Below are 20,358 nucleotides of genomic sequence, written 5' to 3' on the forward strand. Positions count from 1 at the left end.
CTGAATGGATTAAAAATGTTTCCTGCACCTTCTGTCAAAAAAAATAAGACAGTGTGTCCTCATTTACTAGACCGGGCACCCACTGTGTCCCTGTTTCAGGTGGGCCTCTGCAGAACGGGCAGCCCTCTGCAGAGATCCAAGAGGAAGTGGCCTTGACCAGTTTGGGCTCTGGCCCTGCAGCCACCAACAAGCGCCACAGCACAAGTGACAAGATGCATTTCCCACGGTCCAGCCTGCAGCCTATCACCACGCTGGGTACGTTGCTCTGGCTTCCGCTGCTGCCTTACCATGTGCCACCCATCCTGTCTTGAGGCTGGGTGATGGGCTTTGAGTGGGCCTGGAAACCCTGGAACCTAGCATGTCAGCGACAACAGGAACACAGGTGGAGGTCTTGTCTGAGGTGTCCCCTGTGTGTTAGATGCCTCCCCAAAGATCCTGTCATTCCTGTATCCTCCCTGCAGTATTAATTCCTTGATGTTTTCATTCAGTTGACTCTTTTCCTGGTACTGAGGATTGAACCTAGGACCTTAAGACTGAGCTACATGCCCAGCTTTTTTTCTTAATTTTAGATAGGGTCTTGCTAAGTGGCTGAATGGATCAGAGTGAGCTTGAACTTGCAGTTCTCCTGCCTCAGCCTCCAGTGTGCCAGGGTTATAGGCTCGTACAGTCATGCCCAGCAAAATTGATTCTTTTCTTAAAGTTGGCTTTGTTCTAGGAAAAAGACGTGAGAAATTTTGAGTTTGTTCTAGCTAAATTTTTTCCTAACGTTCATTAAAACATGCACCTTTTGTTAGATACAGTGGTACATGCCTGTAATTTCAGCTACTTGGGAGGATGAGGCGGGAGGATCATGAGTTCAAGGCTAGTCTGCACAATTTACTTATTTATTTTTTATTTTATTTTTTTAATTTTAAAGAGTAAAAGAAGGATAACATAATAATAGGGGGGACTTAGCAAATTACAGACAAAATGGTAGGAAATTATCAATGGTTATCGTTTTACATATTATTATCTACAAAATAGTTTCTCAGGAAAACAAATAGACAAATAATAGTGAGTTAGAGACAAAAGAGGTAGGAGATTATCAAGAGTTGTTGTGCTATACTTTGGTATCTTCAAAGTGGCTTCTAAAGAAAATAAATAGAGCTATACATGAGTGACCTGTTGAAAAATCATTAACTATTCTCAATGTGCACAATTTATTGAGACCCTGTTTCAGAATAAAAAAATACAAAGGGCTAGAGATGTTGCTCAGTGCAACTGGGTTCAATCCCTAGTACCGAAAACAAACCATGAACCACCAAACATTCTCATGCATACCACCCTTCGGAAAACATTGGCTATTAGAGTCCCACCCCTTTATTTTACTTTTTTTTTTTTTTTTTTTTGGTACTGGGGATTGAACCTAATACCTTTGTACTGAGCTGCATCCTAGCCCGTTTTCTATTATATCTTTTTAAATTTTTTTTTGGTACTGAGAATCAAACTCAGCGCCTCACATTTACCAGGCAGGTGCAATGCCGCTGAGCCACACATCCCCAGCCCTTTATTTTTTATTCTGAGATAGGGTCTTGATAAGTCACCAGGTTGTCTAGTCTGGGCTCAGACTTTGATTCCTCCTAATTCAGCCTCCGAATGCTGGAATTACAGGCAATACCACCACACCTGATTCATTTTAGTCTCAAAGTCACTGAAGCCTGGGGGTGGGGGATGTCCTACAGCAGAACCAGGGCTGGTTCCCATCCAGATTGGGGTGGGGGGGACACCAGTGATCCAAGATAGGTCCCTCTTCCAAGACAGTAGCCTCCGGCTTGGGTGCAGGCCACTGGCTGACAGCCAGGCTGTCCCCCAGGGAAGAGCGAGTTCGGCGAGGTGTTCCTGGCCAAGGCGCAGGGCCTGGAGGAGGGCACGGCTGAGACCCTGGTGCTGGTGAAGAGCCTGCAGAGCAAGGACGAGCAGCAGCAGCTGGATTTCCGCAGGGAGTTCGAGATGTTCGGGAAGCTGAACCATGCCAACGTGGCGCGGCTGCTGGGGCTGTGCCGCGAGGCTGAGCCGCACTACATGGTGCTGGAGTATGTGGACCTGGTAGGCAGAGGGACAAGCACCTGGGGTCTCGGGCGGGTACACTGAAGAGGCCTCTGCCACCTGCTGGTACCCTCAGGGCTGCCCAGCTGCCTGTCCTTGCCACACCCTGTCCTTCCCGTCCGTGCCATCTGTCCTAAGTCCTTCGGGGGCTTAGGACTGCACCTGACTGCCTTTGGGGCCTCTTCCTGGCTGCTCTCTCTGGTTCACTTTTCTCTCCCCTGGGCTTGGTGCCCCTTTTAGATGAGCTGGTCAGACCTGCCTTCTTCCCCAGTTCTTCTCGTGGGGAGAGTGCTCACCCTGCTGCAGACACCTCCTCTTGTCAGTCTGTCATTCCCAAGGCAGTACCTCCTTCATCCTCTGCCGCTCCAGACCCCTGTGCCCTTTGTCCCTGAACCACAGCTGTCACATCCCCCAGTTTGAGGGGGCCAGGGGGAAGTCATTCTATTTGCTGCTGAGGCCTCCTGGTTCCTTTCTATGGGATTCTGAGCTCCTGGGGGACAGAGCTTTATATCCGGGATCCGTGAGGACAGGGCTGAGGGCTGTGCCTTCCTCCTGGCTGGCTGAGGGCAGAGACTTTGTCAGGATTAAGGGACAGTTCTCTACTGACCGAGAGAACCTGGAACAGGGCTCTCCGCTGGCCATGAACTCTGTGGGGCCTGGCTTGTGAGCAAAGTCATGCTCCATGCACCTCCTGGGCTTGAACGTCTAGGTTAGATGTCCAAGCTAGCTTAGATGCTCAGAGCCCACCAGGGTGCTGGCCTCTTCTCTTAGGGCGACCTCAAGCAATTCCTGCGGATCTCCAAGAGCAAGGATGAAAAACTGAAGTCACAACCCCTCAGCACCAAGCAAAAGGTAAGGATGAGTGGAGGGAGACAGTAAAGTCCACAAAGGTGGGCCAGGAGCAAGGGCAGTGGTGAAAGGTGCTACACATTCCACACTCCCTGTGGTAATTTCCACATTATCTTACTCATCGATGTGGTCCCCAGAGCTATGTGTTACCAACCCATTTTGGGGGTGAAGAAACTGAGGCTTAATGAGGTTGACGTCTTGTCCCAGTAATATCAACTGGTCATGGCTGGGTATGGCCACATAGGCTCACACAGAGGGCTGCTGCGGCCTTGCACTTGGGACAAGGGCTTTGCTGGTTGGTGCCTGCAGTAAGTGCTGGGCCGGAAGCACCGTGGTGTGGCCCTGGGGACACATGGGCATCCTGCCCTCAGGTGCATAGGATGTAGTGGCAGATTTTAGATGAGTAAGTGCGCTGTTAACACTCTTAGGGACTTGAGGACTACCTGGGAAACAAGTGGGAGGCATTGGTCAGAGACGGAAGATGTCTGAGTCCTTTAGATGGGCAGACAGCCGCAGCTGACAGAGGAGCCTTCCTGGTAACGATGGCCATCAGAGCTCAGTTCTCAAGGACAGGAAGTAGCTGAATTGCAGGAAGGGGATGACTTCAGGAGAGAGGAGATCAAGGTGCATTCTGAGGCCAGAAGAGGAACAGAGACAGGTGCACAGGAAGTCAGTTACCTCTGCCCGGGACCCAGGGAGTCTGTTTGATTGCAAGTCATTGCCTGCTTTTTAAGCCTCTCTCATGTGCTTTTTTGCCATAACATGTTGAATTTGATGAGGGAATCTCAGGGAGTTGGGTGGTATACTCTGTGAGGATGATACTTAGCATCATTAGGGGAACTGCTTTTGAACAGTGCAGCCGTGTTTGGTGGCACCACCTGTAATCCCAGTACTCTGGGAGGCTAAGGCAGGAGAACTAGTTTGCCTCCCAAAAAAAAGAAGAAAATTTTAAAAAAAGGAGTGCTATGGTTGTAGTTTAATGCCAAGGCTCTGGGTTCAATCCCCAGTACCCTCCCCACCCCACAAAAAATACAGATTATACAGGACACAGTGGCACACACCTGTCATCCCAGCTACACAGGAGGCTGAGGCAGGAGGATTGCTTCAGCCCAGAAGTACAAAGCCAGCATAAGCAACATGGTGAGACCTTGTCTCAAAAACAAAACCAAACCCATAGGTTGCTATACTGTGCCTCAGAATGAGGGAATATGAGAGTGGGCCTAAGGACCTGAATCTTGCCCATGCTAAGCACACTGTACCACTGAGCTGTACCCCAGCTCGTCCAGCTGATTCTTTTTTTTTTTTTTTTTTTTTTGGAGACAGGGTCTTACTGTGTAGTTCAGTTTAGGCTGGCCTTGAACTCACAGCAATTCTTCTGCCTCAGCCTCCCGGGTACTAGGATTATGGACATGCAATACCACACTCAGTTTGTCTGTGTGTTTCTTTTTTTTTTTTTTTTTTTTTTTGGGTATTCAGAATCGAACTCAGGACCTTGCACTTACTAGGCCGGTACTGCGCCACTGTGCTATATCCCTAGCCCTTCTGGCTGATTCTTAAATTCATTAAAGTTCCAGGAGGCTGGGGATATAGCTCAGTGGCACAAGTGCCTGCCTGGCAAGCACAAGGTCCTGAGTTTGATTCCCGGTCCCTGCCCCCCCAAAATAAATAAAGTTCCAGGAACCCAAATGCTCAAGGTATGGGTTCAGTCCCAGGACATGCACAAAATTTAAGGCTCCCTTTTAGTGAATGGTGTGTTTAAAATGTTTATGATTAGAGTCTTCTATAAGAGATGTGTTTTTACTGGCTGGACATGGTGGTGCACACCTGTAATCAGCACTCAGGAGGCTGAGGCAGGAAGATCACTGTGTGTTCGAGGTCAGCCTGGGCTATATAGTGAGTTTAAGGCCACCCTGAACTACCCTGTCTCAAAAAAAAAAAAAATTTTATGAACATGGAAACTTCTACAACTGTATTGGATGTACTTGGTATTTCTTGTCCTATTCTTTTCTCTTAGGGTTATGTTTGTTTTTTGTTGTAGATTGGTAGATTTTTTTTTTTGTAACAAATTTGTTTTGTTGTAGATTTGTTTTTGTGGTTGGAGAGATTGAACCCAGGATCTCACACATGCTAGCCAAGCACTCTACCACTGAGCTACACCCCTTACCCTTTACTTTTTTATTTTTGAGATAAGGACTTGGGATGTGAGGGTGATCTGGCTACGACGTCTGTCACCCCATTAATCGCTAGAGTTGATTTGGCTGATCTGGCTGGCTGGGCGGGTGTCCCCTTCCTCCCTCAACGCTCCATGTGCATCCCTCCCAAAGCTGCATGCTCAGTGGAAGAGGACGACCACCCAGATAGAGGAGGACCATTCCTTGGTCAAGGGTATACGAGTAGCTCCACTCCCCTGCTAGAACTTCCAAACAAGCTCTTGATACGAGGTCTTGTTGAGTTGTCCTCGAACTTCTGATCTTCCTGTCTCAGCCTCCCAAGTATTTGGAGTTATAGGCTTGTAACACTGTTCCTGGCACACACATTCTCTCTCTCTCCCTCCTTCTCTCTGTCTCTGTCTCTCTGTCTCTCTGTCTCTCTCATACAGAGTAAATCCAGGGTCTTCACACTGAGCAACATCCCCAGCTCTTTTTAGCAAGATAATGTCTTGCTAAATTATCCAGACTGTGTTTGAACGTGTGATCCTCATGCCTCAGCCTCCTAGAGTGCTGGGATTACAGGCATGTACCACCATGCCCAGCTTTTTTCTAAACCCACCAAATTGGTCTAAAGATCCACATGCGTCTTACAGAGCAATTTAAAAAGCATTGCTTGTGGAGATTCCATGAAAGTGAAATGTCTTAGGAAAGGTATGTCCTGTGCTGATTACCTGCAGAGTCAGTTTCTACTGCCAGGGCCTACAGGAGTGGGCAGGAGGAGGAGAAGTCAAGTTCTCAGAGCATGGCAAAGCAGTGAGTAGAGCTGTTCCCTGGCCAGCTAGAGTTGGAACAAGGTGCTTCAAGATAGCAGTGGGGAGTGACAGAGATGACAGGCACCCCTGAGGGTTCCATAATTGTAGGCAGGGCCAGTTAGAAAAGCTGGCAAGAGGATGTTGTGCTTTCTCCAGGGGTTACCTGCCCAGACACCTGAGGCCCGTGCTTTATGTGCCACATGTTGTGGCGGAAACAAAAAGCTGTTGTGGGCAGAGCTCATTTTGTCACAGTGGCTGGGCTTGGGTGAGCCCTGAGGGTGTCGAAGTTGGGAAGGAAGGGGTGGATCTGGTCTTGACCAAAGAACGGGCCTTTATAACAGTATCTGAATTAATCCGGCAGCCATCTGATGGCATCTTGCCCAGCAGCAAGGAAATGCTTAATTGGCTTGGGTCGAACAGAATTCTCTTTTACTATCCTCACTTAGCCAGTATTTCCAGAAGTGCTGCCTCTCTGGAAAGACAGCGCCTTAGTCACCATGCCAAGTCCACCCTCTTGTTTCCCTTGCTAGCAGCAGATTGTTTAGCTTGGGAGTCAGGCCATAGAAAAATTACAAGATAGCTAGGGCCATACTAGTTACCCAAACCACTTACAGATAGGACCATGCCCAGGGGTTTTGAAGCCTGAGCCAGAGTTGGGTGTGTTTATGATGACCATGGTCTCTAGGCCTTTTTACCACCAGAAGTACTTGGAGCATCCTGAGGATGATTTTCCAGGGGTTTTTTGAGGGGTTGTGGCCTCTCCTTCCCCACTGGAGACACAGTGCAGCTATCTGTCCCCCTGCCCAGCTTGTTCACCCACTTCACTGGTTAGAAGCTGTCCAGAAATCTGTGTGTCTTCATTTTGATAAAGAAATGCACCAAGGTGAGAGTGTTTTCACTCCTCTGAGAGCATCATTCATTCAGTGCTTCTGCATTAATCACTGTCAAGCAGTATGCTGCTGTGTAGCTGGGTCTCATCCGCTAGTGGCTTCAGTCATGCTGTCCCATGGAGTCCGCTGGGGTGCTGGAATGTCCTTTGCCTGTGCTGGTCCGTGTGTCATCACCAGCCCGGTGTGGCTGCTGAGTGCTTGGAACATGGAGCTGAATTTCAGATCTTACGATGTTTCGATTAACTTCGACTTAAAGGGCCACACAAGACTGGTGATTGCTGCTATAGATTACACAGGTTTAACACATTGTTTCTGAACATTTTTGATCTGAGAACTACAAGAGCACAAAGTACATTTTGCACCTCAACCCAACATACACATATAAAGCATGATCAAAACAGGAAACATGGTGAATGTTTAAATTAGAAATTTATGCCAGGCTGGGTGGCACATGTCTCTAATCACAGCACTTGGGAGGCTGAGACAGGAGGATCACTGAATTTGAGGTGAGCCTGGGATACATAGTGAGCTCAAGGCCAGCCTGAACTACATAGCAAGATCCTGTCTCAAAAAATATTAAAATAAATTGAGTAATTAAAAATTTATTATAATAAAAGACATTCACCCCTCTCTTTTTGAGCTCATTTATCCTGTCATTTTTGCCCCTTGTGAGGCAGTTCTGGAAGTCCTCTTTTGTGGATGTCTTTTTGTGGCTGTCTTGATGTCCTGAATTGATTGAAAACTTCTTTGGCAGTTTCTGTCAGAAGCATCACAGCATGTCTTATCCCCCTTATTTCTGGATCCAGTACTTCTGGGTCTTCCCCAAAGTCAAAATGATCACAGAAGGGAAATGCTAGTGGATTCAATACAGTGAGGCAGCCGTGACAGCACAACTAAAGACAGTCTTGAAAGAGGACTTCCAGACCTGCTTTAGAAAGTGGCAAGAACAAGGGAATAAGTATGCTCAAAGCAAGGGGGAGTGTCCTGAGAAGGATTAATGGTGATGTGTCTTTCACTATAATTAAAAAATATATTAAACATTTACCATAGCTGTTGATCACACCGTCATATATGATTGATTGATGGATTGATTGATGAGACAGGGTCTCACTTTGTAGTTCAGGCTAGCCTTGAACTAACTACATAGCTTAGGGTGTACTTGAATTCATGGCAATCTTTCTGCCTCAGCCTTCCAAATGGTAGGGTTAATTAATTTGTCTTTGTAGTACTAGGGAGGATCCCGGGCTTCATGAATGTTAGGCAAGTACGGTACCACTGAGCTACATCCTTATCCCTTCTTTCATTTTAGTTTTGAGGCAGAATCTTGCTGAGTCGCTGGTGATAGGCCCAGAGGGCAGCTACTGGCTATGGCACTGTGGCATCCACGGCTGGCTCAGAGTGACTTTATCAGCCTGGCTCCTGGGTCTCAGGCAGGGGAGCTGCACCCAGTTGCTGGGAGAGGGTGCTCCCAAAAGAGCACTCCTCAGCCTGGCCTCCAACTTGAATCTTCCTGCCTTAGTCTCCTGAGTAGCTGGGGTTACAGGAGCATACCATTGTGCCCAGCTGTACTGATATTTTTTCTTCCATTTCTTTTTCTAATGCTGGTTAAGAGTCAGTCAGTTTGCTTCATAGTACATTAATAGACTGTGACTGTGGTAGGCAAACACCGGTAGAGGCCCTCTGAGACATCCCTGGCAAGGCACACGCTGAGAAGGGCTTTTTTTGGAGGACCCCTCTCCCAGCAACTGGGTGCAGCTCCCCTGCCTGAGACTCAGGAGCCAGGCTGATAAAGTCGCTCTGAGCCAGCCGTGGATGCCACAGAGCCAGTTCCATAGCCAGTAGCTGCCCTCTGGGCCTATCACCAGCGATGTGACCCAGAAGAAGTAGCTGTGCTGTAGACACACACTTGTAATCACAGCTACTAGGGACGGAGGCAGGAAGATCATGAGTTCAAGGATAGCCTGGGCATCTTAGTGAGACCCTGTCTTAAAAGGAAAAACAGAAAAAGTTGGAGGTGTTGCTAAGTGATAGAGCAACCCTAGGTTCAGTCTCTAGTACCACAACAGGAAAAAGAACAAGGATTTTTGTTTGTTTGTTTTGAGACAGGGTCTCACTATGTAGTCCAGGCTGGCCTTAAACTCACTGTGGCCTAGGCTGGCCTGGAACTCATAATGATATTCCTGCCCCAGCCTCCCGAGTGCTGAGATAGGATCTTGTTTCTTTTTTTCCCTGGTACCGGAACTCGAACTCATGACCTCGCACTTGCCAGGCAGGCGCTGTACCGCTGAGCTAAATCCCCAGCCACCCGAGTGCTAAGATTATAGGCATGCACTACCGTGTTAGCTCAAGGGCAAGCGGGTATAGAGCTGGGTATAAAGCCTGGCTGTGGACCTTATACCAAGCTGAGAGTGAGCTTTTTCTTAGAGACTCATGTGAGGAGAGGCAGCCACTACCTAGGCCTGGCACACAGTAGGTGCTTAGCAGTTGTTCCCTCCCCTCCTTTAGTTATTTATTTAGTGGTGCAGGGTTTGGAACCCAGGACCTTGAGCACACTCAGCACGAGCTCTACCCCTAAGCTGTGCCCAGCACTGCCTCACCAGTGCCTACATACTTGGCAACAACCCCAAACCAATCCCATTCCTTGTTTGTCCCTTTTGAACCTCAGGAGCATAGAATAAGATTAACCATAAATAATCCTTGGTTAATCTGTAACATACTGTCATTATTGGTCTGCACATAACTTGCTTTTATATAGTTAGTTATTGTTGTTATTTTTTAATGGGGTTATTGGTCGTTTGTATCTGTCTGGTAAGTTTTAATTTTGGTATTTCATACTTTTATTTATTTGTTTTTTCATATTTTTAAAGAGTATAAGGATAGTCCAGAAATTCCCTATAAACGTTTATCCAAATTTAATTACTTTGTCACATTTGCTTTCTTATTCCCTATTTTACATTAGTAGGCGTAGTATTGGTTTTTATGCATTTTTTTCCTAAACCCATTTGAGATAAACTGAAGGTGGGCTTCTGATCTTTGCCATTGGATGTGTGTACAATGACATCACTGGTCTTAGTTTGCATTTCCTTCTTTTTTTTTCTTTCTTTTTTTTTTTTTTTTTTTGTCTTTTTGAGACAGGGTCTCACTGTGCAGTTCAGGCTGGCCTTGAGCTCACTTTGTAGCCCAGGCTGGTCTCGAACTTGCAGCAATCTTCTTGCCTTAGCCTGCCGGCTGCTGGGATTACAGGCGTGTGCCACCACGCCCAGCTTGTATTTCCTTCTTATTTTATATTCTTCATTTCCTTGGTTATGGTGATTCTGGTCAATGCCCATGCTCTGTGGTTGCGTTGTGCAGTGGTGACTTTTCCCTGAGGGACCCTGAGAGCAAGTCTGGATGCTGGAAGAAACACGCAGCGGGCCAGGAACTTGTCCACAATTTGGATGGGTCCCAGGCACCTCTTTGCTGTTCTGTTTGCCTGATTTCATACAAGGGTTCCATCCAGCATGGTCCCCAGGGTTTTGAGAAGGCCACAGGGGTGAAGGGACCAAGGGTCTTTACGAGGACTCAGAGGTGCTAGTTTTACTATTTGCCAGTGACCTTCTGTCTCTCCCTGCTGGTGGCTCTGTGCTGTGGATACACAGTGCCACAACCCTTTGCTCCCTTTGCATTTGTCCTTTCCCCAGGAACCTTGTCTTGGGCAGGCCTGTTATGTCCTGCTGGCACTGCCATGTGCAGTTTATGGGGGATGCTCAGTTAATGTTTATTCGGTGCATTTACAGGCTTTGAAAATGGCAATGTGAGGCGTGGTCAGAACTACAGTGAATGTTTACATTTTTTAAAAAAATTGGTTACAGTAAAAGACATTGCTGTGAACCCTTCCAACATGTCCCGTCTTTGAACACACTTATCCCATCATTCTTGCCACTTTCTGAAGCAGTACTGGAAGTTCTGTGCAGTGAGTCTCTGTACAAGATCTAATTTTAAAAATACAGTGAATGTGGCTGCCGAGTGCCACTCATGGAAAGGCAGGCATATAAAACTGTGATAGTATGTCCTCATCTACCTTATTCACTGGATCTGGCACAAGACTTCTGCATTTTCCCCCAAAGTCAAAATGATCATGAAGGTAAATACTTTGAATGGATTCAGGACACTCATGAAAGAGGACTTCCGGAACTGCTTCACAAAGTGACAAGATCATGGGAAGTAAGGGGAGGGTTTTGAGAAGGATTAATGGCAATTTTTCTTTCACTATAATAGATTTTGTATTTGTTTGTTTTTGAGACAGGGTATTGTTATATAGGTCAGGCTGACCTCACACTCACTATGTAGCCTAAGTTGGCCACAAACTCACAGCAATCTTCCTGCTTCAGCCTCCAGAGTGCTGAGGTTATAGGCATGCACTAGCATTCCTAACTGCTATAATAGACTTTTTTTTTTTTATACCAGGAATCGAACTTAGGACCTTATGCTTGGCAGGAAGGTGCTTGTGCCACTGAACTATATCCCCGGCCCTGTAATAGACTTTTTAATGTAAACACATTCTGTGTTTTTTATCCGATCTCATATATAATTATATACATTAAATATATAATGTATAATATAATACATTCATATAGGTCAAAAAGATGTCAGTGAAAAATCTCCCCAGTTCTCATACATTATGGAAAATAGTGTGGTGGTATTTTGTAGTGCTAGAGGTACTCACATTCCGCCACCCATCCCTGGCATCTTGGAGAAACTCATGTGTATGCACACCTCTAAGAGTGCTTGAGAGGCTTTGTGCTTAATAGCCAAAAACTGGTGGCCACTCACCTGTCTGTCAGCATTAGAGTGACTAAATTATGGTGTATATTCATGAAACAAACCAAGTACAGTGACTTTTTTTTCTTTTTTTTTAAAGTACAGTGATTTTTTAAAAAAGAAAAAGACTATTCTCAGCCAGGAAATGGCACACAGCCTATAATCCCAGCTACTCGAGAGGCTGAGGCAGAAGAGTCACAAGGTTGGGTCCAGCCTGGGCAACTGGGATTGACTCTGTCTCAAACTAACAAAATAAAAACGGCTAGCCCTGCAGCTCAGTGGTGGAGTATGCTCCTGGCCTATGTGAGGCCTGGTTCACCCCCAGCCCAGGGTGGGGGTGGGGTGGCATTACCTCTTGAGGTAAGGGAGAACATAGCATTGACCCCTTTGTGGGGTCAGTGAGGTGCTAGCATTATTGGTTTTCATTTTTTCCCTTAGAAACAGACACATGTATGTCTGTACATTCACACGAACACACGGTTTTCACACAACCAGTAGAACATACCTACTTTTGAAATAAAAAGGAAAAGCTGGTGTTACTGTCCAGCTCTTTTTCACTCACGTGGTTACTCTGTCCCCCAACCCCACAGCCCCATGTGCCACTTTCGATGTAGCACTTGCTTCGCACAGGCATGGTGCCACACACTTCAATCTCTCTGACCCAGCTTCCGGGGTGTGGGGCACAGCATGAGCCCCTTCTTACAGAGAAAGAAGCTCAGGTTGCCGTGGTGTTGGGTCTGGAGACCCTGCCTGGGGTGGGTGGTCACCTCAACCCCTTACCCTGCATTGTCTGATGGGCCCCGTTCTCTCCCCAGGTGGCCCTGTGCACCCAGGTGGCCCTGGGCATGGAGCACCTGTCCAACAACCGCTTTGTGCACAAGGACCTGGCTGCCCGCAACTGTCTGGTCAGCGCCCAGAGACAGGTGAAGGTGTCAGCCCTGGGCCTCAGCAAGGATGTGTACAACAGGTAGGAGGACCCAGGTGAGGTGAGGGAGGGGCTTCATCCAACGCTGGAGGCCCAGGGTAGGGGCAGACCCTTCCCCTCCTCTTCCCAAAGGAGCAGCAGGCTCTGGGTCCCTGCTGGTTGTATTTTTCTAGTAAAAAAATGATAACCCTCAAGCTAGGTGTAGGTGGTTCACACCTGCAATCACAGTCCTGAGGAAGATTGCCAGGAGCTTGAGGCGAGCCTGAACTGCATAGCAAGACCCTGAGTCAAAAAAAAAAAAAAGTAGGCAAACTTTGTAACAGTTCAATGTGTAATATAACTGGCTCTCTCTCCAACTTCCTGAGTTCAGTCACTATTGCTTAGAGGCCTCAGACTTAGAGCTGTGTCATGGCCATGCATTGCTCTTGGGCTGTGCACACCCTGAGCCCTGGGAGCCCCTCACTTTATAGTCACCCCAGTTCTTCTAACTGTTGCTTAGGTCGTGATTGGTTTATCATTAATAAAGCTCTTTCCTTTCAACAAGCTGTTGTTTTCCACATTACAAAAACTTACGTAGAAAGGATGTGTGTAAGTATCTTTCCTGTTAACATTTAGATAACTAGGATTCTTAGTAGAATTTTGAACCATCAAACCCCACAGTGGCCCCAGGGTTCCCCAGGTGCAGCGGACATTTTGCTGCTTTCCTTGAGTGCCTCAATGGGGAAGGGCTGGGCTGGCCTGGGTTGGAGTCCCAGATGTGGGGCTAGCCTGGGACTGCAGTTCTGTGCTCCTCACCCCTGCCTGTGCTGCCTCTGCCCGCAGCGAGTACTACCACTTCCGCCAGGCCTGGGTGCCGCTGCGCTGGATGTCCCCCGAGGCCATCCTGGAGGGCGACTTCTCCACCAAGTCTGATGTCTGGGCCTTCGGGGTGCTGATGTGGGAAGTGTTCACCCACGGGGAGCTGCCCCATGGTGGGCAGGCAGATGATGAGGTGCTAGCAGGTAGGCAGCTATGGTGTTTCCAGGGGGTGATTCCAGACTTGGGGTTGGTGTTTAGCAAGCACACGGCTTTTGCACAGATTGGCACAGAGAGAGCTCTTGCCCCCACCACATAACCCAGCTGCTCTGACACTTGTCTAAAACTGCTTAACTCCACGGAAGACCCTCCCCTGCCAGCTACAGTGAGGGGGGCTGCACCCCAAGTCAGTACCCACCAGCATGAGCCCACACTCCTCTGTCACCCTCACTCATGCTGCCTGGGGACCCACGGAGAACTGCACAGGATAATGTACTCTCCACCACCTCCTCTGCAGATCTGCAGGCTGGGAAGGCCCGGCTCCCGCAACCCGAGGGCTGCCCTTCCAAGCTCTACCAGCTGATGCAGCGCTGCTGGGCGCCCAGCCCCAAGGACCGGCCCTCCTTCAGTGAGATCACCAGTGCCCTGGGGGACAGCCCCGCGGATGGGAAGCTGTGAGCAGGGCATGCCAGGCTGTGCTGAGGATGGCATGGGCAGGGGAGGATGCCCTGGGGAGCCTGCAGCATGGTGGGCAGAGCCCCATCCCCTTGGGTCCTGAGGTCTCTGCTTGGGCACAGCCGAGGTCTGGGCAGCGCCTGGGCCTCCCTCCTCTCCCTCCCTCAGCCTTGGGGAGGCTGATTTGGACCCAGGCTGGGTGGCTAGGGCCTTGGGCTGGGCAGCTTTCTCCGCCGCCCCTACCCTCATCAGGGACAATTGGGTACCTCAGGTAACCCTGATTTTTGGCCTGCGGCTTTTCCCTCTAACCAGGTGCAGCTCTGCCACTCCTCTGCCAACTCTGCCTGGAGGGCTGGGGTGGGGGGCTCCTTCCTGTAGCCAACAGCGCCCATGGGTCCCACCTGGGCTCTGGACCAGGGCTGCGGAGGACACAGCAAGGGTCCTCCCATGGGGCTTGGCACAGTCACCCAGATCCAGGCCTCCTGCCCTCCTCTCCTTCCCTCATCCTAAGTGCCTGGCAGATGAAGGAGTTTTCAGGAGCTTTTGACACTATATAACCCGCCCTTTTTGTATGCACCACGGGCGGCTTTGTATGTAACTGCAGCGTGGGGTGGGTGGGCATGGGAGGCGGGGTGGGCCCTGGAGGAGCCAGGGAGGGTGGGCCACCTGCCCTCACACCTTTATTGTTGTTGGTTGTTTTGTGTTTTTTTTTCTGTTGTTGTTGTTTTTTTTACATTCGCTGCTCTCAATAAAAAAGCCTTTTTTACAACCTGAGACTCTGACCTTGCTTCTGCTCGCTAATGATACTCCTCTTCCCTCCCCCCCCATGCTGTCACCAGCTGATGCGCAGGCCCTGGTCCTTGCTGCCAGCCTGCTGAGAACATGGGCTTGGAAAAGATGACAGCCTTGAGAGAGCTGTGGGCTCGGTTTGCTGCCTTTGTCCTCCAGCTTAGGCGAGGCGGGGAGGAGTGTGAGCCTGGACAAGTTAAAGTGCAGTTAGACAAGGAGCTGATGACAGGTATGGACTCTGAGTCCCTTTAAAACTAGGAAGGAGCCAAGCATGGTGGTGCGCACCTGTAATCCCAGCACTCGGGAGGCTGAGGCAGGAGAATGGCTGTGAGGTCAAGGCCAGCCTAGGCTACCTAGTGAGCTCAGGACCAGTGTGAAGTGTATAGCAGTTTCTGTGAAAGTGGGTGTCCTCAAAGAATTGGACACCATGTGACTTCTGGCTTCTTGCCCCAAATCAAAATGACCACAAAAGGTAAATGTTTTTGATGGATGCAGGACATGGAAGCAGCCATGATAGTGCAATTCAAGACACCAAAAAGGACTTCCACAGCTGCTTCAGAAAGTGGCAAGAGCGATAGGATGTGTGTGTTCATAGTGAGGGGAAAGATTTCAAGGGAGGTAAAGGCAATGTGTCTAGCACTGTAATTCAATTTCTAAAAATGTAAACACTCACTGTATTTTCTGATCACACCCTGTACCTCTCCCCCAGACCTCTTCCACTAGCTTGCTTATTTCCATGAAGGGCCCCTTTGTTCAGAAAAAAGAGTCCTCACTTTGGAAAAGAGTCCTTACCTTACTCGAAATTGTCACTCATTGTGAGCCTTCTCTTCCCCGTGCTTCCCTCTCTGCAGCCAACCTCTAAAATCCAAGTAGTCTTCCTCTGCACTCTATTTTTGCTTCAGTTTAAGAGAAAAATATTAAAATGCTGATTGTGAAAATATCAAACGGTACAGGCTTACATAAAGCAAAATACACCCCTTGCCATGCCAGACCCACTCTGCAGAGGTGAGCATGTTGACTGCAGCACGGCTTCCCAGGCTCTTCCTGGGCACGTTGGCTGCTGATTTCGTTCTGTTCCTTTTAATCCGCTATCGCCACTGAGCCCCTCTGCCTATATGTAAAGAACCCCCGGGGAAGGCCAAATCCAATGGAAGCAGTTTTAAAATGTTGTGACAGTGTTTTTTAAACACAGGCTTAATTTTTTATTTGATATTATTTGGGTGATAAAAATAAAAAGCCAAAAAGCCGGGTGTGGTATGGTGGTGCATGCCTGTAATCTCAGCACTCGGGAGGCTGAGGCAGAGGATTGTTGTGAGTTTGAGACCAGCCTGGGCTACAAAGTGAGCTCAAGGCCAGCCTGAACTGCATAGTGAGACCCTGTCTCAAAAAGATTTAAAAACAACAAAAAAAAACTACCACTCTAGGAGGCTAAGGCAGGAGGATTACAAGTTTGAGCTCAGCCTGAGCAATTTAGCAACTTAAGAGGGTGTCTCAAAAAGAAGAAAGCTGGGAGTATAGCTCAATGTAAAGGCCTTGGGTTCAGTACACACACACACAGGCAGGTACAATCAGGATAAAGGAAGGTCAGTGGGGGTGGTGTAGGGTGAGCAGTGGCTGGAATTCTCATGCCCTTCGCTTCAAAGTTGGGGATGGACAAAGCATCCATCTCATCCAGGAATGACTTAGACCTTATTGGAAAAATGTGAATGCAGACTGGTCAGGCAGAGGGAATGCACCCACCTGAGCTTAGTGGTCTGTATGGGGTCTACAGGAAGGCCTTTTCTTTCTTTCTTTTTTTCTTTTTTCGTACCAGGGATTGAACTCACAACCTCACATTTGCCAGGCAGGTGCTTCTGCCACTGAGCTATATCCATAGCCTCCAAGAAGGCCTTTTCTATAGCCAGTTATAGAACTCCTTAGGTTACAGAGCTCCTTTGGTACCTGTCCTTGTGTTTCCAAAAATGCTCTTCCTTTTTTTTTTTTTTTTGAGACAAGGTCTCACTGTGTACCTCAAGCTGGCCTTGAACTCACTGTGTAGCCCAGGCTGTCCTCAATGATTCTGTTGCCTCAGCCTCCCAAGTGCTGGGATTACAGGTGTGCACCACCACATCAGGCCTCAATTTTTTTTTTTTCTTTTTTTTTTGGTTTAACACATGTATAAACCTTGTTTGGAGCCCCTATCTACTAGATACCTCCTATGTGTCCTGCCATTAGCCATTATCCTAAAGTCATCCATCACTCAATTTTTTTTTTTTTTTTTTAGGTCTTTTTGAGACAGGGTCTCACTATGCAGTTCAGGCTGGTCTTGAGCTCACTTTGTAGCCCAGGCTGGTCTTGAACTTGCAACGATCCTCCTGCCTCAGCCTCCCTGGTGCTGGGATTACAGGCATGTGCCACCACCCCCGGCTATCCATCAATCTAAACTCAACAGGACTCTTCTTTTTGTTCATTTATTTCTTCATTCAACGTTTCTTGACGACCAGCAGGAATAAGGCACTTGGTATAGAAGAAGTAAAAAATGATTCTCAAGGGTCTTGTCCTTGAGAAACTCTTCAGAGGTTCTGGAGGCCCATTCCACGAGTGATCGGCCGTGTGGCTTTGGTTCTGTGGTGAGGCAGCAGACCACGTCTAGACCTCACTGCAGAGGAAAACTGCTTATGTTGCAGGCCAGGAAACAAAAGGAGGAAAGTATCCCAATGTTTTTGAAAGAGGTCAGATACTCAGATTTTTTTGGTGGCATTGGAGGATCAAACCTTTGGCTGCCAGCATGCCAGGCAAGTGCTCTACCACTGAATCATATCCTCAGTGGCTAGTCAGGCTTTTCTGTATAGTCTTCTGATTTGTTGTTTTATTTTTATTTTTTGAGACAGGGTCTTGTTTTATAGCTCAGGCTGGCCTCTAACTTCTAGCAGTCCTCCTTCAGCCTGTAAGTGCTGGGATTACAGGTGTGCACCACCATGACTGGCTTAATCTTCTGATTTTTAAATGTTTCAAGGCCCAAATAAAACACATCTATGAATCTGGTTTTGACTTGGATTTTTTGTCTTTTTTTTTTTTTTTTTTTCTGATACCGGGAATCGAACTCATGACCTTGCACTTGCCAGGCAGGCGCTGTGCCTCTGAGCTAAATCCCCAGCCCCTGACTTGGATTTTTTTGGCCCCTAAGCCTGTAGTCATCCAACGTGATGTGGACATGTCTTCCCTCTGCCTCCCTTTGGCAGAGAAAGTGTATAGCACTACTTGGTGTGCAGCAGCCCAGGGGCTTGGGTGGGTGGTTGGGGTCTGGACAGTCTTTAGAGGACTGGGGTGGGTGTGAAATCTAGGGCTGTGGTTGTGTTGCCTAGAACAAACACACCCCCAAACATAATTTTAGTGGCCCCTAGACCTTCTGGAACCTATAATACTGTTTTTTTTTGTTTTGTTTTGCTTTGTTTTGTTTTGACACAGGGTCTTGCTATGTACTTCAGGGTGGCCTTGACCTCACTTTGTTGCCCAGGCTGACCTTGAACTCACAATGATCCTCCTGCCTCAGCCTCCCGAGTGCTGGGATTACAGGCGTGTGCTACCATGCCTGGTCTGGGACCTATACTAAATAGGTCAAATAATGACTTGTTCTTCTTGGGCTAACATTCCCATATGTTTAACTACCTGTTGTGTAAATTAGGACATTAAAAAAGAAAACCATTGGAAAATGGAGGAAGAAGAGGAGACTTTCTAACTTCCTATCACGTTTAATGAACAAGCCTATGTTTGTGTATATGTACGTGTAAGGCTACAAGTGTGTATAAACACGCAATTTGTGTATTTCACAAATCTCTTGTAGTTCTTTATTTTGGTATTTTCCAAAGTTTTTCCACTGTGACTGTAAAAGATGCAGCTGACCTTGTCACCCAGTGCAAACATGTTGAACCATATGAAATTGACAATATTTGCACTCCTTTGACTTTATAAAATGGTAATTTTGTATGATAAAGCTTGTGTACAGTGCAAACAAACATGCAACAATACTTAGCCTTGCTCTCTGTGATACCCATTAATTTATTCTTTTAAGGGCTGGTTTTACTAAATTGTATCACCACCAGCACCACTAAGTCACAGCCAACTGCTTTATTTAATCTTCACAACTTCTGAGGCAGGATTCATGATTCCCAATCCCAGCACACACCTGATGTTTATCCCTTGGCTTAGGTGACTGACCTCAGGTAGCTCCTATTAAGTGTTTACTGACTGCTCTGTGCTTAAGTTTATCTTATTAAATCTGCATTCAGGGCCTCCTGAGGTGGTACCACCACTGGCAAATGTGGAGTTTGGAGACATCAAATCACCGGTTTCTGGGCACAAGACTAGCAAGGGTCAGACATCAGATTTGATTAATTTTGCATTGATGAAATGCAATTTATTTTCACAGCTTTGGAGCAGAGATCCAGATGCAGGCCCAACCAGCAGTTCACAAGGCCCAGTTCTAGCCCTAAAAAAAAATTTTTTTTTTCAGTAATGAGGCTTGAACCCAGAGTCTTCGCACAACCCCAACCCTTTTTATTTTTATTTTGGGACAGGATCGCGCTACATTGCTCAATTACCCAGACTGGGCTCTAACTTGCCATACCCCTGCCTCAGCCTCCCAAAGTGCTAGGATCACAGGCGTGCGCCAGCACCTTAGATTCCTAGGGAAGGGCGCATGTGCGCGTGCATGTGCTTGCTCACCCGCGTGCTTCAACTTTGTGTCCCAGCTACACTTTTTCTCAGCCCTTCGCAATGGCTGTGGGGTGTGCTCTCTCGTTGAGACCACCCCCACTTCCAGCCAAGGCTGCAGCTGGAAGTCTTCACCGGTCTCCTGGTCCTCCCTGCCCCCATCAGGGACGGGAAGATGGGTTCCCATGCCCGCCCTTGCAAGACTGCCAAAGACCCCCAGTACAGAGGATGATGAATGAGGTCGGGGAGCTGGGCTGGCGGGGAGGTGCTGATCCCTTGAAAAGAGAGAGAGACAGTCGGGGGAGGGAAGGGAGGCGTGCAGGCGCCGGGCACCGGGTCTCAGTATCCGCAGCCCAGCCCTCCGCTCCCGGGCAACTTTGCCGCCCTCCGAACGCGTGGGAAGAGCTCCGATCAGCCCCTGCACACCCTCGCGGGAACCGGGCTATATATTCTCATATGCTGGAAATCCTTCATGCAGTCTGGGACTTCCCGAAGGTTTGCTTCCAGTTCCTTTTCCTCTGCAAGACTATACTCCGGTCCTCTCCTAGGATTCTCCTCCGCAAGCCTCCGTCCGCCGGTTCTTCAACATTCTGTACTTTAGGGGGGCGGAGTTGTGCCTCCTTTCCTGTGCCTTTAAGAGGCGTTGGCTCCTCCCCTTTCGGAATCGCGGTCCGACGCGGGATGACAGCAGCGAGTTCGGTATGTCTATGCAAACGAGCGCCCCCCGTGAACCAATGGGGAGCGGAGGTGCCGGAACCGCGGACCAATGGGGCGGGGGCTCTGGGGCTCACCATATAAGGAGCGGCCTCGCCATAAAAGGAAACATTGTATCTCTTTATATGGGGGGAAGGGTCGGGGGATCCCTCCGCGGCCAGCGCGTGGTCCCGGCCCCCTCC

The 20,358-nt window shown here is 48.3% G+C and overlaps 1 protein-coding gene across 2 annotated transcripts in view; it reads left to right on the forward strand.

The window, feature by feature from the left end:
• Ptk7 (protein tyrosine kinase 7 (inactive)) overlaps nt 1–14,755 on the forward strand; it is a 56,305-nt gene extending 41,550 nt beyond the window's left edge. For both annotated transcript variants that reach the window (XM_013516906.1, XM_005390133.2), the window contains exons 15-20: nt 100–255; nt 1,853–2,085; nt 2,857–2,937; nt 12,402–12,553; nt 13,334–13,512; nt 13,824–14,755. In XM_013516906.1, coding sequence (XP_013372360.1) covers nt 100–255; nt 1,853–2,085; nt 2,857–2,937; nt 12,402–12,553; nt 13,334–13,512; nt 13,824–13,984 — 962 coding nt within the window. In that variant the 3' untranslated portion in view covers nt 13,985–14,755. The remainder of the gene's footprint in view (nt 1–99; nt 256–1,852; nt 2,086–2,856; nt 2,938–12,401; nt 12,554–13,333; nt 13,513–13,823) is intronic.
• Nucleotides 14,756–20,358: the final 5,603 nt, after the last annotated feature.

This window comes from Chinchilla lanigera, unplaced genomic scaffold (assembly GCF_000276665.1).
Source record: "Chinchilla lanigera isolate Chin_1 unplaced genomic scaffold, ChiLan1.0 scaffold00036, whole genome shotgun sequence".
NCBI classification, from domain to species: Eukaryota; Metazoa; Chordata; class Mammalia; order Rodentia; family Chinchillidae; genus Chinchilla; species Chinchilla lanigera.